At 55.3% G+C, this 15,246-nt stretch overlaps 1 protein-coding gene across 4 annotated transcripts in view; it reads right to left on the bottom strand.

Moving 5' to 3' along the window:
* The window catches only part of TNIP1 (TNFAIP3 interacting protein 1), a 48,728-nt gene that overhangs the window by 17,075 nt on the left and 16,407 nt on the right, over window positions 1–15,246 (bottom strand). For 3 of the 4 annotated variants that reach the window (XM_078066755.1, XM_078066756.1, XM_078066754.1), the window contains exons 2-7: window positions 11,495–11,666; window positions 10,181–10,315; window positions 8,736–8,821; window positions 7,309–7,392; window positions 4,522–4,713; window positions 828–922 (exon numbers count right to left, since the gene is read on the bottom strand). In XM_078066755.1, coding sequence (XP_077922881.1) covers window positions 828–922; window positions 4,522–4,713; window positions 7,309–7,392; window positions 8,736–8,821; window positions 10,181–10,315; window positions 11,495–11,630 — 728 coding nt within the window. In that variant the 5' untranslated portion in view covers window positions 11,631–11,666. The remainder of the gene's footprint in view (window positions 1–827; window positions 923–4,521; window positions 4,714–7,308; window positions 7,393–8,735; window positions 8,822–10,180; window positions 10,316–11,494; window positions 11,667–15,246) is intronic. The other variant, XM_078066757.1, reaches the window with a different exon arrangement.

A 15,246-nucleotide genomic window follows, 5' to 3' on the forward strand; every position in this document is an offset into this window, starting at 1 on the left:
GAAAAGTAAAGTGGCTTTCCAAAGGTCACACAGCAGGGACTTGCACTCTTGCCTTCTAGTCATGAGTCTTTCCTCCAGCCTGCGGTCTTAGATCCATGGATGGAGTCATTATGGCTCTAACACTCCCAACTGTTAGGCCATGCAGAAGTAAATAAACATATGCTGACTCAAAATGGCACAATGGATCAGTAGTTACACATTGCGCTCTCTGGGCCTCAGTCTCCCCTCTGCACAATGCGGGGTCTGACCTGCTTAACCTCGAGGGGCCCTTCAAACTCTGACAGCCAAGAGCAGTGTTTCTCAAGTGTGATCCTGGGTCTACCTACATTGGAATCACAGAGGCCCTCGGGAAAATGCCTAGGCCTGCCTCATCCACTGAATCAGGATCTCAGCAGAGGAGGGAGGGGTGGGAGTGTGAACGTGTAATGCCTTCCCTGACCCTCAGTGATCCTGAGGCACAATGAAATCCAAGAGCCGGCAGGCAAATGAGGGACCCCCGACGGTCAGCAGGAAGACGGCAGGACACGATGGTGACCAGCAGAGGGCAGCAAAGCGCTGAGCCCTTGCCCAACAGCAGGCAGGCCGCTGTTACCAGGCTAAGGGGCCAAGTTCCCAAGGAGCACAATTTGTGCGGACCTTCTTCTGAAGCTCTCAAGGCACTCTAGAACAGTATTAGAAGGGTCGGAGAAGGTGCCCAAGGAGAAGGACCAAGAGACCTGACATCCAAAGCCTCAGAGCCCTCAACCCTCAGCCCAGAAATCGGTGCCAGGCACTACCCCTCTCCTCCTGCCTGTCTGACTCCTCACTCCTGAGGAGCCTGGACTTACCACAGCCTCTCAGCAGCCTGATCCCGCTGTTCCAGGCCCTTGTCCAGCTTGGCCTTCAGGGCCTCATTCTCCTTCCGCAGCTGCTCACACAGGGTCTGCAAGGCAGAGGGGTAGACAGGGGGCAAGGTGAGGGAAGGGGTGCATCCCAAATGCAGGCTGAGGATGGAGGACAGGGGAGGGGCCATAGACACACCAGGTCCCAACACATTATCCCCTTTGCGTGGCCCTCACCCAGGCCCTCTCAGGACAGCTGGGAATCCAGGTGCTAGGCCCATGCAGGCTCCTCTATGCATCCTCTCCCTCAGGAGCCAGCCATGAGGATGCCTGACCAAGAATCAGCCACAGGACCTTCTGGTCTTGCTAGGCAGAGGGCTCCATCCTTCCTCCTCCTCCACTGCTATTCCCACAGCGTAGAACACTCTTCCTCACCAGCCCTCCCCCAGCTGACTTCTACTCCTGCTTCAGGTCTTAGCCTAAACATCACGTCGTAGAGCAATCCTCCCCGGCTCCCACACCTCGGGTGAGTGAGGTCACTGCCATTATCCTTGCTCACAGGCCCCGTTCTCACCCTGCTTAGGACTTGTGACAAGTACAGCTGAAGAACCACCAGTCTGTGAGCGCCCGGAGGCCTAGGCCCCCCTCCCCGCTCTCCTGTCCGCTGCCAGATCCCCAGCCCAGCTCAGGACCTCACGCAGCCAGCGTTCAACTCTGTTGAAGGAATGCCCGACCGCATGACCGAGGGGTCCAGTGAAGGAACCAACAGTGAGGAGCGGAGTCCTAGGAGGCCTGTGAGCTAGTCAATCTGGAGAATGTCAGAGGCTTCTGGTGTGGCCAGATGGCAAGACAGGGCATTCGGTCAAGACCTCAGCAAGTTCTCAGGTGCAGCTCGGGCTTGCTTCACTTCGGAGACACAGATCCCCCGTCTCCGCATGGGGACAACGTTCCTCCTCTGCCTCCTTTACAGACAAGCAAGAGCCCTGGGGTGCAAGTGCCCTGTGGCCTGCTGGTCCCCTGATGCTATCTGAGGACTCCTGCTGGGAGCACGGCGATGGGGTGGGGCATGGAAGATGGCCGGCCAGGCCCAGGGAGGGCAGGGGTGCCGACTAGGAATGTGCTGCAGGTGTCCGTACGAAGTTACTCCCTCTTCCGACAAATACTCGGTGAGCACCTAGTACACGTCACGTCCATGGCCAGGTGCTCTTCTGCTCGCTGCTCGTGGGAGCTGCACGGCTTCCCCAAAGCTACTTAACTCATCTCTGTTTCAAAAGCAGCCAGTGCAGGTGATGTGATGTGCATGAGGTTGCACAGCTGCTAAGAATCACCACTGGGATTGTACTCCATGTGGCAGACGGAAAGCGGGGTGCCCCCCCGCCCCCCGGCCCCCGCCATGCCGCAGGCGCAGAGAGGGGCAGGAAGGCCTGTAGCCCATGACAATCACCGCCTTCCATGGCTCCCTTCCGGTTCCAAGCCCCGGGCTCTCTGCCATCAGCTGACTACTCCTGGCCCGTGAAAGTGCGCAGCCATGACACGGGTCCACTTCTGGGCTGGCCCAGGCACAACTCTCCGGTCTCTCTCTCTTGTGCCAAAGGGCACGAGATGCCGGGCTGTCTGTCGGCATGGGCCGCTCAGTAACTGAGGAGCAGAAACAAGCCCCAGCCACACGGAATCTGAGAGAAAACTGCACAGTAGCCAGGGAGATTTCAGAGTTGCCTGTTTCCACAGCAAAACCCAGCCCTTTCTGGCTAACACAGGGGAGACCCGGGAAGGCTGCGTGGAGGAGACAGCCTGGAAATGGAGGCTGGTAGGACACGAGGGATCCGAGGCCGAGAGGACAGAACACTACCGTGACTGGTTCCAGTGTCTAGCAGAGGCCTTGCACCATACGTGCCTTTGACAGTGTTTGTTGAGTGAACCAAGAAACAAATCAATGAATAAATGAGGAGGAACCAGATTAATGTGCCTCCACCTAGAGGCTAGACAAATACCCAGGATGCCACAGCCCTGGGTGGGAACAGAATGTCCTGCTCCCAGTCACTAAGGGAAGGCCGGGACGAGGACTCGTGTGCTGTCGACCTCCCAGTCCAGAGGGCTGTTTCCTCCACGTCTCTGGGCAAATGCCCCAGAAACAAAACAGCCGATGGAGGGAGGATGTCACTAAGATCATCACCTTCCATCAGAGGGGCCAAGAGAGCTTACCTGTGAGGTCCTTTGATCACTCACTCACTCACCCGCTCAAAAATGTGCACGAAACACCTGCTAAGTGCTGGGCACTGGGATACAGTGGTGAATATGACAGAGAAGGTGCCTGCCCCGCCTTGTGAGCCTTATATTTGAGCAGGGAGCGCAAGGGAAAAAAAATGAAGCACAAAGTAGATAAACCACCCAAGAAGATAAAGTTATTAACAAAGTATGGTAAGAGCCAAGAAGGCAACACACACAGGAGCTCGAGATATAAAAAAAATACTAGAGTTTGGCAGGACCCTCTTTTATGAGGCCTGGTATCAATCGCCATTTCAAAGCCAAAAAGTTGACACTCAAAGTGATCTCACTGCATGCAGTGCACCATCTTCACCTCCCCAGAGCTCGGCTTGGACACCTCTAAGCCTCTGTGATAGCAGAAAGACTTCTCCCTCAGCCTGGAACCCCCAGGCCCTCACAGTGTCCCCCACTCACTCCCCTCAACATGCCCTTCCCTCATGGTGGGACGGGAGTCCTGCGTTCTCCCTGGAGTCCTCTGCCCCTCACCTCTCTCCTCACACCTGTCTCCAGCCTGGACGCCCCTCCTGCTCTTGTCAGCCCAGCCCTTCCCGAGGTCACACACAGCAGACTACCCCCTCACCACTGCCCCCAATCAACTGGACCATCTTGAATGTCTGCTGACACGAGTGAGACCATAGATCTGTGACCGAACAGTGACTGGCACAGAGGGAGGAAGGAGACTTCAGGTTATGCCTTGTCACTAAGGTGACAGGCACTCAGGTCCTCCTAGAGCCTCAGTTTCGCTATCTGGGAATCCTTCCCTACCCAAGGCCCTTGAGGCTAAGATCCCCTGCCCGGTACAGATGACTGATCCCCACGAAACCCTACCAGTGACCACTTGCTGTGTTTGAGGCTGCCCTGGGTGCTTCATTAATACAGCAATCCCAGGAGGCAGGCATTCCCAACTCCATGTTACTGAAAGGGACAGTGCGGGACAGAGAGGATAAGTGACCTGTCCATCGTCATACAGCAAAAAACCCCAAAAAGTCACTACTAGAACCAAGGACCATTCTATTCCAAGGCCTGGCCTGGCCTAGGAAGGAATCTGACTTCACTCCCACGGTGCAGGGAGGGTTGGGAGGCAGGTGAGGATGATGCTTCGAGCATGGGATTTAGAGCATGACAGGGCTGAGGTCTGAATCCCAACTCTTCCACCTACTAGAGGTAGGACTGCTGCCGACCTGCCCACATCCACACCCCGGTGGTATCCCCAGCCATGAAATTTGCATTGCCCACCCACATTTTCCAATTTCCTTCCTCTTCCTTGTGCCTTCCCACACCTTCCTGACCTTGCTCACCACCCTGAGGTAAGCCCGGAGTCAGCCCCCAACGTCACCCTCAGAGGCGCCTGTTGTACCCCTGGCTTCCCAGGAAGAACGGGGGCAGGTGGGGGGGCACACCTGCCGTCCGCGGCCCCCCTCCTAGCTGGCCTCACCTGGAGGATGGAGGTGCGCTGCTCGTTCTTGTGTACTTTGGAGGCCAGCCGGTTGAACTCGAGGGCCATGCGGCCCAGGTGCGTGAAGAGCTGGCTGCGGTCCGGCTCCTCGGCGCACACGCTCAGGGTGGTCTCCAGCCGCTGCAGATGCAGCATCAGGTTGCTGTCCTCGCGGGGCAGGGGGTCGAACGCCTGGCAGGGGGGAAGGCACACCGACCGCTCATCACCGGCCATTCTCCCTTGGCTTCCCCATGCCTCATGACTCAGTTTCCCCTCTAAGCCTCGCTCAGCCCGGGGAAATTCTCTAGTTACACAGGTTCCCTGTCTGGGGCTGACTCATGGGGCAGGACCTGGGACTCCCAGGCCACAGGCTGGCTTACCAGCAGCAGGCCACCTTCCTCCCACACTCTGGGCCTGAGTGCCTGTGGGTAAACCACTCATCCACCAGGCCTCTAAATCCTCCTCTACTAAATGTACACACACTCCTCCCTTCCCTTCTACCTCATAGGGTTCTTATGAGGGTGAATGACATGTGAAAGCTGCAAGCCCAGGAGAGGGGTGTCACTCTATAAACAGCACTGCTTCTTCGGTTCCGGGACCCTTGAGCAGGGAGCCATGCAGAGACCAAAACTGTCTGACTTTTATGTCTACAGGTGTGTCTTCTAGGGAACGGTCCAAGCATTTACCAACTCATCAGAGAACCCCAGAGTCAAAACGGGTCAGGAACCATTGCTTTAGAGGGTTCAGAGAGTCCCAATCTAGTAAAGTATATAAGAAATGAAGCAAACTGTGGGAGTCCAATCTCAATAATCAGTCTCTCTCTCTCTCTTTAGCCACCTCTCCTCTGTCTAGAACATTCTTACCAAAGACAATGGTGCCCTAGTTATGCCAACACCATGCCCAAGGATCCTCACTGGCACCTTACAGCTCACCGCATCGAGCCCCGCTCCCCTGACGGGTATCTGAGTCCCCACCCTCTCCTGCCTGAGCCTCCACACACCAGGCCCCGTGCCTCCTCAGTCTTCATTCCCGCAGTGTCCCCTCTGCCCATCCTTCCCAGCCCTGCCCACGTTTCAGCTCCTCTAGCAGCCTCCCCGAAACATTTATGGAAGTCACAGACGTCAGTGCCATGGGAAGCCTCAGGGCTCAGGCTGAGAAACCACAGTACGGGCAGAAGGAACTTGCCCAAAGTTGCCCAGTGATTCAGCAGCAGAGCCAGGACTGGAATGTAGGCTTCTGACTCTTGATCCAGTTCAGTGCCCTACCACACTGAGCTCCCTTGTCTCTGTGCTTCGCGGCCTGGAAATGCCCTACGGCCACAATGTGGTGTTCAGTGAATGCCTCCGTAGTATTGTTAGCACCTTATCCTAACAGGAGGGAAAGCTGCTGCTTCAATTGGGCATTCATTCCCCCACTGCCTCTTCCCACAAAGGATCTGAGGTGGTGAATGCTGCTCTATTTAAGGCTCATGAACTGCTTCATGCCTACGATTTCTCCCACCAGCCTGCAAGCTCCCAAGGGGCAGGGAGGCCGTCTTGCCTCTGCTTGGCACAGACTAGGCACATCGTGGGGCTAAGAAGGAACTTATTAACAAGATGGTTAACTACTGGTCCAAGTGAGAGAGTGAAATACTCTCTGAGCCGGGGCGGGGCGGGGGAGTGTCTTTCCTCCTCAACCAGCATCTCAGAACCTTCAGGGATAGAGCAGGAGAACCCTTCTGATACTCAGACCTACCTGATACAGTGAGGAGCCGCTTGTCACTGAGGGCATGCTAGTGTAAGCCGGATGACCACTTAATGGGGACCTTGCACTGGGGGGGAGGGGAAACTAACAGATACAACATGCCTCCAGTGAACTAAGGAGCAACATCTGCCCCCTAGTTCTTGGTGGGAGGAGGAAACAGAGACCACGGGGAAGAGTCAGGCCACTTACTGCCTTATAACCACCACCAAAAAATCTCAAAGTGGACACGGAAGGAGAAGGAGGAGAGGACAGCACTTTAAGACTTTTCAAGAATGTTCTAGACCAGGGGGCGCCTGGGTGGCTCAGTTGGTTCAGCTCGGGTCATGATCCTGGAGTCCCGGGATCGAGTCCCGCATTGGGCTCCCTGCTTGGCGGGTCATCCTCTGACCCTCCCCCCATCATGCTCTCTCTCTCAAATAGATAAATAAAAATCTTTATTAAAAAAAAAAAAGGATGTTCTAGACCTTTTACATGGTTCTCCACCAAGTCTGCCACTTTAAGAGACAGCAGAGGGGGACACAGTTGGAATAAAGGCAACAAGTAGGGTAAGGTAAGGAAAGAGGATGCTGGACAGACACCTCCAGAGCTGAAGGAGTGTGTGTGTGTGTGTGTGTGTGTGTGCATAAATGCCCTGAAGGGGTGCCTGGGAGGAACAGAGAGCCTGCACAAAAGGTAAATCACCTGCCTTAAGCTGTTCTGGGCTTCTCTGGCCGTTTCTACTCCAGCCAGGCTAGGAGCCCACAGGCCCAAAAGCTGAGTCATAGTGTGTGGAGGTGCCCAGCACAAGGCCGAGACCAGCAGGGCTGGCAATGTGCCCAGACTTTCTCAATGGTCCGGTGCCTGTATGGCCCCAGTAGGGGAAGTCACCAGCCAGGAATTTGCATATGTTAGCGAGAAGCACCCCCTGCCCTGGCCCCTTGTGTATCCCCAAGTGACTCCAGAGTGCCCAAGGGATCCGAGTGGATCCTGTGCCTCTCCACCAGGGCCAGGTGACTGAAACAGAGAGGAGACGTGGGATGAGCCGGGGACCCGCCATCTACTCACCATGGTGTTTCTGGGGTGGCCGCCGCTCGCTGGCGAAGAAGTCTGCTCCTCAGCGGGGACCACTTCAAATTCAGAGGAGGTGCCCTGTACAGAAAGGGAGTTAGGGACTGCCTGAGAGGAAAACACCTCGCCCCTCCTCCAGGGCCTCGTGACAGAGCAGCAATTCATCCGGGCAGCCCCTCCGTGTGGAGGCTGAGCTCACGGGGCAACTCCATATCACTTCCTGTGAGACCACAGAGCAGGATTCCCGCACCCCACTGTGTGATCTGAGGTCACTTTCCCCTCCGTGGCCAGTTCCCTCATCTGTAGAACAGGGATATGGGACTAGTGACCTTGAACCGCTAGCACTTTACAGCTGTATTCTAAGGACCTTGCACTTTTTAAATGTTTTCACAAATTCCATTATTTCTCAAAGCAACCTACAGAGAGGTCAGAGGGCTATGTCCCCTTCGGACAGATGCGGAAACCGAGGGCATGTCGTTAGTTCATGCGAAAGTAGGCAACACAGAGAGCAGTTAATCTGGCCCCCACAAGGTAGTCCCGTGCCAGCCTTGCCAACCCAGTGCCAGGGATCCCAGAGGAGTGGACCAATCTGCAATGAGTCCTAAGGGTACACCAACAAATTTGGACAGACCTCCAGGGTTCACCCAAAAGCAGGGTGGTCAAGGACTTCCAGACGATTCACACCTCTCAGCCATACCAAGTGGAATGCACTGGTTGTGCAACCAACGGATAGGCCACTGATTCCCCTCAACCTGGAACTGGCTATGGGATTGCTATTAAGCCTGGTCTCCAAGGACTATCCCAGCCTTCCCTCGTCCCAGGAATGGGCAGACGCATAGAAGGATCTCTGCACTCAGCTTTGGCTGAGCCTCCCGGCTACCAAGAGCCCAGCTCTGGATCTCAGCCCTGCCCGAGAAAGTCTCCCTTTCACCTCCACTTCCCAGTGGTCTGTGCGACCTCACGACAAAACTCTCTTCCCTCTCTGGACCTCATCTGTAGGATGAAGACCCTACACAATATGGCCACTAGGGTCCCTTCCAGTCCTAGGATACCAAGAAGAAATTCTCAAGGCAAATCTGGAGAAGACACTTTCTGAGCCCCCTTGGAGAATGAGAGTTCCAGGTCACATCTATCCATTCTCCCAGCACTGTGCACGGTCAACACAGGGTTGGCATTACGCAACTCAGCAGATGGGAGGAACGCCTGTGCATCCCGGGGTCTTCCTGGTAAGTGTTAACTATGACCTTCGTTTGAAAACAGGGAAACCGAGGCCACAGGGAAACAGAGATCAACTCGTCCAGTATCACCTAGCAAGTCAAAACACAAGTTTTTTGACCTCAACCCTCTCTCTCCAAGTTCTCGTATCTGCCAATGGGCCCTTGAGGTCCAGACAACTTTCAGCCATGACTCCAAATGGAACTTACGCTGGATGGAGGTTTTTGGACCGGCTCTGGTTTGTCGCTGGGGTGTGCAGGGTCAGCGGGCGGTGCTGGGCCACCTGTATCCTTTCCTGGAAAATTGAGAACACATGGATAAGCAGCAGGAAAAGTGGGGAAAGCCCACATACCACGCCCTCGAGGACAGCCTGGGCCAGAAGAGTTCTCAGCATTCCCTACATGAGTCTTGGAAAATGGGAGGTGGTCCCACCAGGGACAGGTAGCCTAGGAAAATGACTGAAATGATGAGACGGAGCCTGGGAAAACAGACCATCTTCTTTGGAGTTGCTGGGAAAATCCCAAGGTGGCCACTGCTCCTCGCTACCCTGGACCTGCCTTGGTGATGACAAGGGGGACACTTTACGATTAACAAAGTATTTTTATATTTATCATCTCAGCCAATTCTTGGGTCAGCTTGGTATCTCCATTTTCAAGTAAGAAAATGGGAGGCAGGGAAAGGTCACCAACCAGCGCACAGTCACACGGCCAGCCGCGGCAAAACCAGGGCTCAGACTCGGCCCTCCCCCTGACCTCCTGGAGCCGCTGGAGGGTGGCTGCACCTCTCCCTCGGGGGGTGGGCCCGGCGCCAAGCTGGGACTCTGCAATCACCGCTGAGTGGACCAGTGGAGGCTGGAAGCGCCCACTGACTGCAGCACAGTGGACTCTGGTCTCATCACTTTCCTCCACTTGTCCATTAAGCAAATGTAACCACCAGCCAGCGGAAGGCCAGCACACCGGCCTGGGCAAAGACTGGAGGAGGGCTGCAGCAGAAGGCACCTGAGCCTCATGTGTGGGGACCTTTTCTTTCCTTGTCCCTGACCTTGCCCTGTACTCGGAGACACGCTGAGGAATGCACGGTGACCCCACTCAGGACTGCAAGCCTTCCTCATAGCCAATGCTTTCCTTTAATAGGTAGTATGTGTACCTTACACCTGAAATACACTGCAGCAGGCTAATAGGAAATCCAGATTCTTCCAGGGGCCTCAGCTTCCCCCGTGGTAAAATGCAAAAAGGGGGGCCAGCCCAGAGAGCTTTCAACCCATGTGCCAACTCTGAGCGACCCAAAGTAGCTGCCCGGAACTCTATGCCTGGCACATAGTAGCTGCTCATTAAAGATCTGCTGAATAAATATGCTGCTACAGATACTGAGGCCACGTCCTGGGTGCAGGGGATTGTGATCCATCACTAATGTCTGCCAGGGCCTCAGGAGTGCTGAGTCACCAGCCATTTTTGGACAGAATTATTCTGAGGTCCCTTCCATGTCTGACCTTCCGAGGGATGCTGTAGACAAAACATGACTAGGAGGAGGGTCTATGGCCTCAGGATCAATGGAGGAGATATGGGTTTCCAAATGAGGAGGGAGACCACTGTTCAGCGTCTAGAGAGTTAGGAGTCTGGGGAAAGGCAGAGGTCCACCTGGGCCCCCCTCGTACCTGTGAGCTCAGCCAGGTGGTCGAAGGAGGCCAAAGAGGGAGATGGTGGTGGGAGCAGCTCGCTGTCCTTGACCAGCTCCTCTGCCTTCTGCCGCAATCTGGAAGCTTCCATCTGGGACTCTTCCAAAAGCTCCCCTGGGGAAACGACGGGGAGCAAAGGAGTTACTTAGCTCAGTGCACCCGTTCTCCTGGCCCCACACCCCTAAGCCTGCTTCTGTGTGGCTCCTGATGCTGCGGGCCCTGGGCTGTGCCCCCACCATTGCCCCGTGGGCTGAGTGCGACACACATCATTCCAGCCCCCAAGTAGAGATGGGCCAGAGAAAGAAGGGGCCCCGCAATCAGGGAAAATGGAGTAGAGGGGAACCGAGGACAAACTCCTGGCCTCCAGGCACTGTCCTCCTGCCCCACTCCTGCCATACCTGGCCAGGGACTCTACAGAAAGCCAGGGGCTCTCCAAGACCAGCCATCATGGCCCCTGGGGGCTACCCACAGCCTACATCCCCCAGTCAGGGGCTGCCTGAAGGGAGGAGACATTTGGTAATACCACCACCCCTCTGGGCCTCAGTTTTCCTTCTACAAGTGGAGAATGGGAAACTCCATTCCTCCTTCTCTAATCTGCCATTCCAAGCAGAGATCTGCCAAGCAAGGAGTAAGCAGTTGGAAAATCAGGGACCTATGCTCACCCCCAAAGCCTAAGGCCAGAGAAGGTGGCAGCAAAGCAAAGGAAGAGTTTTAGGGGTGTGGAGAGCAAAGAGACTCCTCTGGACAGGGTATCAGTGAATCCTGCACATGGAGGACGAGATGGCATCCGGGCTGGTTCAGTCATGGGGAGATAAGCGGACATGCTCCAGGCAACGGGGACAGCTCGAGCAAAAGCCAGGAAAAAAGAAACCAAGGGACCTATCCCCGCTTTGCTTCAAGCCAAGCTCAGCTCCCTGCTCCAACACTTGGGGACTGTGCCCTTGTTGCCCTGGTGAGGCCAGCTCTCCCATTGCTGGTGCTTCCAGAAGACGACACCATTCTGTTTCCACGTGCACAAAACGGCCATTCCAGCCCCTCCTCCCTCCCCCACCCCACGCCTCCTTCTAGGTCCCTCGGGTATCCTGAGTCCTGCCATCCTGGTGCTGGGGTGCTGAGAATCAGGGCTGGGGATGCTGCCAACATGCTACAGAAGTGCACAAAGACAGAGCTGCGAGGCAGGAGCCAACGCCGGGCCAGGAGGGACAGAGGGACGACTCGGGTGGAGGCAGATGCCAGCTAGCATGGCAGGCTGCAGGGAGGAGGCTTGCAGGGAGAGCGCAGGCTCTGTTTTACCTAACATCTTTATCCCTTGCATTTTTTCCTTCAGTCGGGAATTCTCCTCCACTAGGCGCTCAAAAGCCGCAGAAGCCTCTCCCAGAGGTACGCTGCCCCCAGGGTCGTAGATCCGGTATGGTCCTCTCCCTTCCATGAGGGTGGCTCAACCCCTGCCGTGGCGCCCACCTGGCTGTAAGGACAACAGCAGTAGATGAGGGGGCTGGCCAGGCCATTGGCGCATCCTAGTCCATCCGTGCCCCCGGAAGGCGGTCCCCATCACCCAGAAGAGAACACAGCGCTTGAGGCTGCTCTGGCCACAGGATGGCGGAGCGGCACGGTCACCTCCTTTGAGCTGGACACTGTGTCTCTATTAAGAGACAACCCCAGAGAGGCAGCAGTTCCTTTCAGCGGCCTCACTGCACTGCTGGTTCATTTGGAACAGCAATCTGCTTGAGCTGCCAGTGGGGTACAAGAAAGAGCAACGGACTTGGGAGTCAAACAACCTGAGTTCATGTCCTATCGGTGGGGTCCAGAAGGATGGGGACCCTGCATCGCCGCAGCCCCAGTGCCCAGCTTGGTATAGCTAGAAAGCGAGTGCCCAGTGAACACTTAGGGAATTAATCAATGGTCTCGCCATTAATTCACTGCGGGACCGCGGGCAGTCCCTTCCCCGCTCTGAGGGGAAATGAAAGTCTTACACTGAATCAGTGATCTTTAGAGTAACACGCCTGGGCCCTAAGGGATAAGCAAGTCAATCCAATCCCAAGTTTCATTTATAGGTACATTCTCTTCTCTAAAAGAAAGAAGAAGAAAAAACCCTGACTAATATTTAATATACTAATTGACACTGTCACCCTTGTCCTTCAGTCCCATTTCGTGTACGGTCTGTCCCCTCCAGTTCTAATGAACAGACGAATTTTCCATCCAACCACTATCTACTCATGCAGCCAGGGTTTTGCATCAATCTGTTCAATTTCGTCTGCTTTATTTCATTTGACACCGCCGTGCAAAGTGACTTCAGAATCCTAGTTCTGTAACTTAGTAGAGAAACGTCCTTCTTCCATTCATCCAGCAGTTATTTACTGAGCATCTACTCTGCACTAGGTACCAGTCCAGGTGCTGGGAAATGATCAGCTAATAATACAGACAAAAAGCCCTCATGGAGCTCACCTTCTAGTGGCCAAGATAGACAGATTAGAGAGGAAGATAAACAGAGCTTTAGGAGTGATTAAAACATCTATGGACAAAAGTTAAGCAGGGAAGTATGACGCAGGGACTTTAATTTTAAGTGGAGCTGTCAGGAAAGGCCTTGCAGAGAAGGAGGCATTTTAGCAAAGACCTGAAGGGGTTGAGGGAACTAGCCATCTGAGGGAAGAATATTCTAGGCAGAGAGAAGAGTTAAGTGCAAAGGTCCTGAGGCTGAAAAACTGATCCAGCTTCCAGCCCTGCAAAGAGCTGGCCAACGAGAAAGAGCTCCAAAGGGCTCCACTGGGGGCCTCAGAAGGACTTGGGGCCCCAAAACCTCCCTCCCAAGGTCACCACCCCTAGGGCAAAGACTGTTTCAGTCAGGAATCCGCAAAGCCCCTCTGAGCACCCACACAGGGCTCACTGAAAGAAAAGAAAAGAGTGAACAAGGACTAATAATGTCAGCCCCATTCATTAACCGGGACTAATCATGACAGGCCCCCTTGCCAGGCACCGCACTCACCGTTTCGGGGGCATTATCTCCGTTAAGCCATTCAACAACCCTAACATATAGGCCTTATCCTCGCTGCGTGAGGGAGGCTCCGTGAGGTGACGTAATGCAGCCAGGATTACGTGGCCGGCACTAGAGAGTCAAGATGCAAATCTGGTTCTGCCTCAGAAAGCGAGTTAAATTAACCACCACCACCCCCGCCCCCCCCCCCCCCCCCCCGCCCCGCTACACTGGCTCCACATCCCCAACAAGACTCAGGCCCCAGCGAGTTCCAGCCTGGGGGGTAATACCTGCCCAGCCATCAGGTACCCTCTGGGCTGTTTCCCTTACCTTGCGGCGCAGGAAGTAACAAGGATTTTGCCCCGAGGGTCCATATTAGCGCGGAATGACGTGGGCCAGAAAGAAAAACAGAGTTCTCGTGAGCGGGACCCCTCCCCCAAAGACTGAGAAGCAGAAGATGAATACACACTTTGAGAGGCACCCACGCCCGGCTGGGCTCCACAGAAGCAAAGGACAGCTGCCCACACGCCCAACACAAAAGTCATCACTTAGCGTAGGGGGGGCTTGTTTTCAACTTGAGAAGGTCAAAGTTACACAGCAGAGCAGTTCAAGCACCCAAGTGTTCACTGAAGTATGAGACGGGGTAAGGCACTTAGCACATTGACTGGCATATAGTAAGGTGCTCAGAATGTTGGTAGACATGGGGGGCGGGGAGTCCTTCCTCTGTGCTCCCCACTCCTCCTCAGGTGCCTCTCCAGCAAAACCCTTACTGCCCAGGATGCAGTGCAAGTGACTGGTGTAAGCACCTGCGCATTTGACAGAGAAGGTCCTGGAGGGGGGAGCGTGCTCTGCTCATCTGCCACCAGCACAGGTCTGGTGCTTGGAAGGTGAGCCATGACTGAGAACTGAACGGAGTTCCCAAATGGGGAGACAGAGGGCTGGAAGAGGCTTGTAGCCACTTTTGGTGATAAGCAGTCCCATGTGTCCTGGATCCTGCTCACCCCTCTACACTCGCCCTGAACAGAACTCACAGCTGACATTACGTGATGATGTGGGTATGTTTTTCACTCCACATCTGGCTTGCCCAGTAGACCAGGAGCTCCCTGAGAGCAGGGCCAGGTCCACCTTGTCCGCCAGTGTATGTTCCGAGTGGCCCAGAACAGAGCTTCAGTAAGCCTCTAATCAGAGAGACTGAAGGACCAAAGGAGCCTGTGACCTGGCTCTGTCACAAGAGGCCATGTGAAAGCATCCTGAGAGCCCGGCTGTGACCCACCGACCAGTGGTACTCTGGACAGCCATATACTTCTGGAACCAGGGCTAGCACAACCGTGCTCCCTCAGAGATGCCCAGACATACGGCCAAGCGACAGAGCAGGATGTGGGCTACAGGAATCGAAACCCCATCTCCATGTCCTCCAAATTGTGTGATGCTCAGGTTCTCCTTCAGCATTGGGGAGCTGACATGGAAGGGGGGTCAGGGAAGCCAAGGAAGGAGCAAGCAGGGCTACTCCCCCGGATTCCGGCCTTGCAGGCGGAGCTGGGGGGCAGGGCACGGACACAGGATGGCAGGCAGTAGGCCAACAGAACCCACACAAAGCAGCCTGATGTGAGAAAACCCTCTCTGGAGCTCAGGGGGAGCCACCCCAGGGAGGGCCTGGGCTTCCGGAGGGAAGAAACACAAATAGAGAAACGGGGAATTTCCACGTCCTGCTGACCTCATGCCCAGATGGTCAGGGACAGTTCCAGGATGACTTCTGGGCAGACAGGAACTCTCCTCCTGTCAGTGTAGTTTCTAGAATGTTTCCTGAAAAGGGGAATCATTCCCAGGATGACAGAGCTGGAAGGGAATCTCCAAGAGCAACAGGATGACCATTAGCAGGCATCCAGAGGCCCTCTGAGGGAGGGGCTGCGTCACTCCCCTGCCTCCTGGGCGGACGGCTGGCCTCTGCTCGTCACAGACGGCACAGTGTGTGTGGAGGGGGGAGGAGGTGCGGACCCCAGCCCCTACACGGGGCAGTACCGGAGGTCAGTGCCCAGGCATCCAGGGCATCAGCTCACCTGACTCTCCCTCACGG

The sequence above is a fragment of the Halichoerus grypus genome, chromosome 2 (assembly GCF_964656455.1).
Source record: "Halichoerus grypus chromosome 2, mHalGry1.hap1.1, whole genome shotgun sequence".
Classification (NCBI taxonomy): Eukaryota; Metazoa; Chordata; class Mammalia; order Carnivora; family Phocidae; genus Halichoerus; species Halichoerus grypus.